General features: G+C 46.6%; 1 protein-coding gene across 1 annotated transcript in view; it reads left to right on the top strand.

Annotated features, from left to right (window-relative positions):
• The first annotated feature begins 1,117 nt into the window (after nt 1-1,117).
• Nucleotides 1,118-8,789, top strand: part of DPY19L1 (dpy-19 like C-mannosyltransferase 1) — a 52,309-nt gene continuing 44,637 nt past the window's right edge. Inside the window, exons 1-3 of the mRNA XM_074150560.1 lie at nt 1,118-1,412; nt 2,409-2,477; nt 8,258-8,282. Coding sequence (XP_074006661.1) covers nt 1,118-1,412; nt 2,409-2,477; nt 8,258-8,282 — 389 coding nt within the window. The remainder of the gene's footprint in view (nt 1,413-2,408; nt 2,478-8,257; nt 8,283-8,789) is intronic.

Genomic DNA, 8,789 nt, shown 5'->3' with positions numbered 1-8,789 from the left:
GGTCCTTATGGCCTTGTCCCACTGGAAGGTATTTGGAGTCTTGTCCCACTGGAAGGTCCTTATGGCCTTGTCCCACTGGAAGGTATTTGGAGTCTTGTCCCGCTGGAAGGTGTTTGAAGCCTTGTCCCACTGGAGGGTGCTTGTGGCCTTGTCCCACTGGAAGGTGTTTGGAGCCTTGTCCCACTGGAAGGCGCTTGTGGCCTTGTCCCACTGGAAGGTGTTTGGAGCCTTGTCCTGCTGGAGGGTGCTCGTGGCCTTGCCCTGCTGGAAGGTGTTTGGAGCCTTGTCCTGCTGGAGGGTGCTCGTGGCCTTGCCCCGCTGGAAGCCTCGGGCCTGCGGGCAGCCCTGGGGCCCAGCTCTTGGGCCTGTGGTGGAAGCCACCCAAGTGTTGCCCCACCACCGGCGTGCAGCGAGGCCAACCCACGCCTCAACTCCCAAAATAAGGCGGAAGGAGTGTTTTCTGTGGCCCCGGGGACACGTCCTCCTGGCAGTTAACATTTTGGGAATTTTGAGGGGGGGTGGGGAGTGGGGGTGGGGACACCACACTCAGATCTCCTGTCATTTGGGGGTGGGCTTGATTTCACCGAGGCCATGCTTACGGAGCTGAACGGGGGCGGGAAGGAAGTGGAGGGGGAGGCCGGGGGAGGCTCCCGCCGTCCCTCCCGGGGGCGGGAAGAGGCGAGGGGGGGGCGGGAAGAGGCGAGGGAGGGCGGGCAGCACGTGCGCCCCGGGGTGGGGAGGCACTAACGGCTCCCCCCCCCCGCCGCCGGGGCGGGGCGTGCGTGAGGGGCGGGGCGGGGCGGCGGGAGCCGTTACCCGCCCCGGCGGGGAGTCCCTCCCCCGCCCCCACGTGGCCAGCCGGGCGGAGCGGCGGCGGCGGCAGAGTAGTGGGCGGCCGCCTCCTCCCCCCCACCTCAGTTCTCCTCCACACGTTCCTACCAGCTCCCTCTCTCCGCTTCCGCTCTCCGCCTCCGTGGCCTCCGGGCCCTTCCCCGGGGGTTGGGGAACCTCCTGGCGGAGGACCGCCCCCCCCCCCCCCCTTCCCGGTTCGCTTCCCTTTTCCGGCGCCGTACACCCCCCCCCACCCCGCCCCGGCCCCGGCGGGGACTATGCGGAGATGGTCGTCCCGAGCCGAGGCAGGAACAAAGAGTCGCCGCCGCTCAAGCCCGGGCAACAGCAGCACCAGTCGCCCGGCGCCAGCCCCGGGAGCGGCCGAGGGCGCCCGCCACACTCCCCGGGCAGGCAGGTCCCCGGCGGGGCCCGCGCCATGCGGAAGGGAGGCGGCGGCCGGCGGGGAGCCCGCAGCGACCCTCAGAGACCCTGCAGGGAGGGGCCGGCGGCCGAGGGGGAGCGGGACGTGCTGGGCCGCGGGCCCCTCAGGCTCCTGCGCGTCTGCAGAGACCGGCTCGGAGGTGAGGTGGGGGCTGAGGGGAGGGACACCCCCCCCCCCCCCGGCTGCTCCCCCAAATCCTGCCCGCTCCCGCTCGGCTGGCAGGGGAACCAGCCCTGTCGCCTGGGGAAGGGAAGCGGGATGGGGCTCAGCCTCTCTTCCCTTCCCTGCTGTGGGGAGGCTTGCCCGGCAGGGCGGGAAAAGCTCCCCCTGGACACGAGGCGGCTTTTCCCTCCCGCCTGGGGAAGGGGAGCGGCGGGACGTCCGTCCCCCTGTCCCTCCGTCCCTCCCTCCCTCCATCCGCCCCTCTGTCCCTCCGTCCGTCCCTCCGTCCGTCCTTCCTCGGTGGCCGGTGGGGGGGGGGAGCTGCGTGTGGCGCCGCCGGGGGCACGGCAGGCGGCTGGTCGCTCGCCCTCCCTTCCCGTGCTCGCCCTCCAGCCGGTCACGGCGGGAGGAGGTTTAAAAAGCAAAAAAAAAAGCTGCCGAGAGCCACGCTGGTATCGGGGGAGAGGAGAAAGGAAAGGGCTTTTTACCGCTTTAGCATCTTTTTTTGGGGGGGGGGCGGGGAGAGAGAAACGGGGGGAAAGCGTGGTGTTGCTGTAACTAATTCTTGTCAAGGCAGCCTCTCTAGTGGCGTTGAGTAGCTCGGCTTGTGTGTGCGTGTGGCCTGAGCAGTTCGTGCCTCGGTAAGGCTTTGCTGAAAAGGGTTGCTTATCCTTTAAGAGGAGGACTTTGGGTTTGAAGGAATTTGTCAGTGACACACCCGTGTATGTGCCTGTTCCACCTATCGCTCTTTTGACAAGTTATTTGGTAAAAAGTTACTTCAGGAATTAAAAACCTCATGACTCGCGTATCTGTCTGTGGTGTTTAAAGCGTTTGTGTGTAGTTGCTGACTTGCTGTATGAAATCTTTCAGCGTTTTTGAAGCCTGGTTGAGATTTTTACAGAAAACTAACAGTGCAGAGTTCAAAACAGATTTCAGGGAGGCTGTTCTTAAGGTATTTGTTTTCTTTCGACAGTATTTGTTGATGACAGAAAGGCCTTCATCGTAAAAGCTGATAGCAAGATATGGCTCACTTTCCTTCTGGGTAAGTAGAAGGAATATGTGAGGGGAAGATACTGTTCTTTTTACCTTTCTTTCTCTGGAATTGTAAACTGTATCAAAGTATAACTTGGAAAAACAAAAAGGCGTAGCTAATGTTGAAAAAAGGGCAGTAAATAACTTCCTACCTGGTAACTTTTGTAAAGCTGTTATTGTAGCAGCTGATGCAGTATCACAACATTTGTAGGAAAATAATTGTCTGGGTATTTATGGATCTCTCCTCTCCAGTCATTAATTTCTAGGGGGGCGGTGGGGGAAAGCAACTCTTACTAAGTCATATAATGAAAACAGCTTGTTTTGTAAGGATTATCTGTGCAAGAACATACAGCTGTAGGAGGATGAAAATTCAAATGTTATTGTCTTTGGGAATATTTTGGAATAAATAATAAAATGGCTGATGGCCAAAGCCTTGGAAAAAGCACCTAAAGTATTTTGCAAAATTAAATGTGAAATCTATTTCTAAATATATTTAACAGATTATTTAACAAATGTTAAATAATAATAGGATATTTGTCAGTTGCGCAATTAGATGTACTGTTAAAGGTATTGTAGTAAAAGACTGTCGGGGTATTCCAAAGATGCTGGAGCTATTAATCACCTTACCAGTAGTCCTTGCTGCTAAAGGGAGTTTCTTCAGTTGAATGAATTACATTGCAAAGTAGCAGCAGGGAAACAACCCTTAGCTTGCAAACTAATTGATGAATAAAGTTTTCCTGAATTGCTTTGCTTACCTCTCTTTATTCAGCTTTTCCTAGATTAGTAGTTATTTAAAAGACATAGAAACGTTAAACTGATGGTCAGAATTGGAAAAATGCTTTCATTTGATAGAAACTGGAGGGCAGATTAGGTCGAGAGCTTTATCATTTCTGGAGTTTGAAGTTGGCTGTGAAACCCAGATAACCAATTAAATACTTCAGGGAGCTATTTCCATTTTTAGTAGGAGTAAACCCTGAATAGCAAAGTATGTAATAGCATACAGTATTTGCAGTAGCAAAGAATGTACATATTCTAAATATGAAATAGTGTTCTTTGTTTAGTTTTAGTGGGATCTGAATTTTTATTCTTATTCAGCTTTAAGGTCCAGATTTTTATAACAGAGGCTCCTACAGCTGGTGCTAGTTTTCGTATAGGGTGTGGATTTTTTTCTCTTATCTTCAATTTATGTGCAACAATAAAGTTGTCAGATTTTCGAGGACAGTCTTACACAACGCTTTGCCCCATTATGTTATGGTTTTGTTTTATTTTAAATTACCTTTGAATTGAGGCCTTATTCTTGAAGACATCCTTTCCACATCGCACACAATCTTACGCCGAAACATCTTAACTAAACTGCAGGAGTAGTTGATACTTGCCCGTTCCTCGTTGTTCCCAGTTCTGCTGTATTCCTACCGAGTCCCTTCGAGGATACATCCAAAGTATTAATCAGTTCCTGTACGCTTCACATACTGTTGCGTTACAGAATCTCACCATTTGTTGTTCTCTTGCTAGATGAGTTCTGTATATTATGGCTTTATTCTGCAGTATTTAATTTCCGGAATCAGAATGCTTTTTATAAGCCACTCGTGCTGCTTTTCTTGGAACAGAACACGGGCGAAAATAGGAAAGCTGAAGAATAAACTGTCAGATTTTATGTAATAGCCCTAGTCTGCAAAAATCTGATCATATGCTTTGCTTTTTGGGGATTCTTAGGTTGGGGTGAGAAAATGGCATCTGCAAGTTCAAGTCCATAGTAGCTGTGTAAGTCTTTGTAGCACTAGGACTCTAGTAGTCCTCTCTTGTCCTCTCCTTCATTCCCTTCCCAGTAACGACATTAGTGGGGTCAAAGGAAGGTAATTTAAGAGACCTAATCTGCATGTTTTCCGCCAGAAACTAGTTTAATGTTAGTCTGAGTGCAGTCTGTTGAAAAACGTCGATTTGGACTCACAGTTTAAGTCCATGAATTAAGCGCATTGTCTCTTGAAATGCGAGTAATTACATGAATTGCTGCGTGATTATAAAAGGTCTTTCATAATAGAGCGATACTGTGAAGTTTTATAAAACTGTATATGAAATTCTCCAAAATACCAATGAATGTATTTACACTTAATGCATTGACTTTAAATAAAACACTTAGCGAAGGGAAGAATCAGATTTAAATATATTGTTTTCTCTATGAAATAAGTGGTATGTTTGAATCTGAAATGTAATTTCCATATTAATAGATAAATTACTTGCAACAGTAAAATGCTGCATATTTGGCTTATTTGAAGCCACATGAATTTGAGATCATGAGCAGTATTGGTAGCTAAGGTGCATTTATTTTGACTTTACTGTATATTCTTACCTAATGTGTAATCTGTCTTAAAATTGATATGTTTTTTTATAGTTGAGTTGTGTATGTAAATGTATTTCAGCATCTAATCGGTGATCTTATTAGGAATCTGAAAAATGTTGCTGGGAAATGAAATAATGTGCAAATTTGAGACACAATAAGTAGTAACTAGGAAAGGTATGGACTGCTCTCTTTCTTTCCGTACAATTACTGCAAATTGTGTTTATTTATGGAATATGCTTTGCTGTTTTGCTGATAACAGCTAATGTGATACGGAATTCCAGGGAAGCGCGTCCAGATCTGCTTTTCTGAAAAAGTTCTCATGGGGAGCTGCAAATTCCTAACGTAAATGTCCTTGGTATATAAAAAAACCCCCAACTCTGTAGCTCCAGAGACTTTCTTAAGACATTAAATTCTATTTAATGTGAACTATACTGAGCAATCTTTCAGTGAATTTTTTTTTTTTCTAGAAAGTATATGTAAAAATGTAGTTTTAAATGAAAGCTTGCAGTATTCACTTTCTAACTGAAATCCAGGCTTCTCTGTAAGAAAACTACTTCAGTGACTGAAGTGGAGCTGAAAAACTCCTAAGGAAGTTTCAGTGTGGTATTGTACAACCTGGAGTACTATGTGAAGTATGTAACTTGAGGTAAATGTTAAATTGTACAGGTAGGTAGCTTAGAAATTCTTTTTCCCCCATAGGTAATTCTTTTTTTTTTCCTTTTTTTTCTCCGTTGTACCCTTTTTCACCTGATACATCATTGTATACAAAACCTTAATATTAAAATTGAGGTTCATAACTGTAGTTTGTTGCATTATGACCTGTGGTGACAATGATAACAAATACTGCCAGCAGCAGCATCGTGGTGACGATGATAATCAGGAACAGCGTGGTGAGTAGGACTCAGGAGTTGATCATCCCCCTGTACTGGGCACTGGTGAGGCCCCACCTCGAGGGCTGTGTCCAGTTTTGAGCCCCTTTCCACAAAAAAGCCATTGAGGGGCTGGAGCGGGTCCAGAGAAGGGCAACGGAGCTGGTCAGGGGTCTGGAGAACAAGTCTTGTGAGGAGAGGCTGAGGGAGCTGGGGGTGTTCAGCCTGGAGAAAAGGAGGCTGAGGGGAGACCTTCTCACTCTCTCCAACTCCCTGAAAGGAGGGTGTAGCCAGGGGGGGTCGGTCTCTTCTCCCAAGTCCCAGGCGATGGGACAAGAGGAAATGGCCTCAAGTTGCACCAGGGGAGGTTCAGATTGGATATTAGGAAAAACATTTCCACGGAAAGGGTTATTGCACCTTGGACTGGGCTGCCCAGGGCAGTGGTTGAGACCCCATCCCTGGAGGTATTTCTAAGCCGGGTTGACATAGTGCTTAGAGACATGGTTTAGTGATGGTTTTGATCAGAGTTTGGTTGATGGTTGGACTCGATGATCTGAAAGGTCCCTTCCAATCTAGACAATTCTATGATTCTGTAACAAGTACTGCCAACAGCAGCAGTACTTCCAGGCCCTGTGTTGGAGGAACGTGTGGTTTGGGGATACATACTGGGGCATGAAGTGTACGTTCAGCCCACTCCTCTTCCACGTACATTTGGTGGTTTTGCAAAGGTGATGTTTTTTCTCATGTCCTGGCTGTTTTCTAGAGACAGACCACCGTATGCATGGAACATGAGGTCTGAACACGTGCACACGCACTAACTCTCTGATGATGTTCTGCATCAGCGTGTAGGAATTTGGTGTGTTTTACCCATGTGCCAGCACCTTGCTGGTGGGCCGTGCCGAGTGTGGAAGGTGTGTGCAGTTCAGCACCCTGGAGAGGGACACGGCGGTCAGCACCTCTGGTTCCAGTTGGGTGTGCGCAGGAAGGGTGGTTGCCCTCTCCGCGTGGTTGCCCTCTCCGCGTGGTTGCCCTCTCCGCATGGTTGCCCTCTCCGGAAGTGGAGAGGACAACCACCCTCTCTGCTCCGCATAGCCCCTGTGAATGAGAAGGCTGAACGTTAACCATAGTAGAGAGCCACTGTGTTCCTAGAAGGCAACCAAGACACCTTAAGTCTAGAAGGAGCACTGTGTTCTCTCTAAATGCCAACTCTTTATCCCTCACTCACTCATGCTGGCTTTGCTTCCGTGGTGAGCTCTGGATATGTTGTGAATACTGCCCAGTACTGGGCAGTGCTGTGAATACTGTCAATAAAATCATAGAATCTATGTTGGTTGGAAGAGACCCTTGGGATCATCGAGTCCAACCATCTACCCTACACTACAAAGTTCTCCACTATATCATATCCCCCAACACCACATCTAAACGTCTCTTAAATACTGTGAATACTGAGCAAAATTCTGCTCTCTGTAGATCTTGTCATGCTCAGGAAGTCAGAGGCCTAGACTGTTTATCCACTGCTTTATCATTGTTTGTCTTTTCCCTCTGTCCCTCAGATTATTTCCCTTTTTCTGTACCTATGTAACAGCAGTGCATATAGTCTCTGAATGGACAAATGGCGTATTACATGCAATTATAGTCTCAGGCTTGTGTTTGTTATCATGGTCTGTTTGGATCTCTCAAGTTTACAGGATAACATACTTTGTAAATTAAACTTTATTTTATGAGCTCACTAGGAAAGCAAACAAACATGACAAACAAGGGCTCGGTCCATTTGTACAGAGTAGTCTAACATGGGAATTCACTAATTCATCAATTAAGGCATGAGGTTTCTAACTTACAAGTTCTCTAATTCACGAGCTCGTAACTTCTTCCTTCTAACTTGTGCACCTATGAGCAAAACAGCTACCTAGTTGATGGTGGGAGTGCTCGTCCTTCGTCTTCCATCAATAGTGCAAGTGTCCCCTGTATCACACAAGGAAGCATGAAAGCTTAAGCTTCAAAATTTGTTTTGGATAAGCTGATGTATTTTATACCTTCCATCTTGGAAGTCTGGAAGTTTGATCTATATAATTTCCATGAGTTAGATTCTGTAGAAACTGCCAGACAATCCATATGTGAGCATTATGGCTGCAGGAGATAACGGCTGCATAATGACCTTTAGCTCTTTCTGGCCTCTGGGTCCTGCCCCTAGCATGTATCAAGTCTTAGCATGGGCTGTGTGTTAGCCAAAATCTGAGTAGGTATTTTAAAGATGTTAAAAACATTTATGCTTATTAAAAATGCTTATAACTCACTTTTCTCATTGGTGACTGAAATGGGTGCATTAGATTCTGATGGATCAACTTGAGTGATGCAGGATATAGGTGGGAACATTGCCTATTGCTGAATATCATCTGCATCATTTCAGATTTTCAAAGAGCTGGCCGTGAAAGTTAATTCATATGTTCCTATTCTTCAGTTCCTCTAGAGGCTGAGTACCTTCTGTGCATCTCTGAAGTAGTACTGTAATTAGTTTAATGAACATGATTTCATGTTCAGTTATTAAAATATTTGAGTAACGTGATGTCTTTTTTTCCTTTACAGCTGCTTTTGCAGGAGTCCTACACTGGTAAGGTTAAATTTATTGCTTGAGAGTAATACGGTATTTTAAAATATAAGTCAAAATGATATTTTTATTTAGACAAGGTATTGGGATAATTTATGTTTAGATCTTTCCTCTCAAAACCAAATTGTTCTCTCTAATATGAATAATCTGTTCTTGGGAAGCTAACATGAAAGGTCTCTTAAACCTCTTCAGTGAGGAGTAAAGCCTGCCATCCAGCTGGAAAATTGTTGCTTAGTTGTACAAATTCAGATGTATTTCCTGTATTTAACAGACCTTTTTACTCGGTGGCTTTTGAAAGTCCAGGTAAATACTTTCAACATTGTCCTATGTTCTGCTTATTTAGATTCTGCTTTAATTTCTTAGTTTTACATCATGTTTTCCCTAACCTCTTCAGAGAAGTCTGGCCACTGTTTTCTTTGTGTACATAAGAATGGCCTTTCAGCTACTTACCCTTGTGTTTCAGGTTCCATCCAGTTTTTAATCTGTGATTCTTTTCATTTGCCAAATATT

The sequence above is a fragment of the Numenius arquata genome, chromosome 7 (genome assembly GCF_964106895.1).
Source record: "Numenius arquata chromosome 7, bNumArq3.hap1.1, whole genome shotgun sequence".
In the NCBI taxonomy this organism is placed as follows: domain Eukaryota; kingdom Metazoa; phylum Chordata; class Aves; order Charadriiformes; family Scolopacidae; genus Numenius; species Numenius arquata.
The sequence above is the reverse complement of the archived record's forward strand: the minus strand, read 5'-3'. Positions and strand labels throughout refer to the sequence as shown.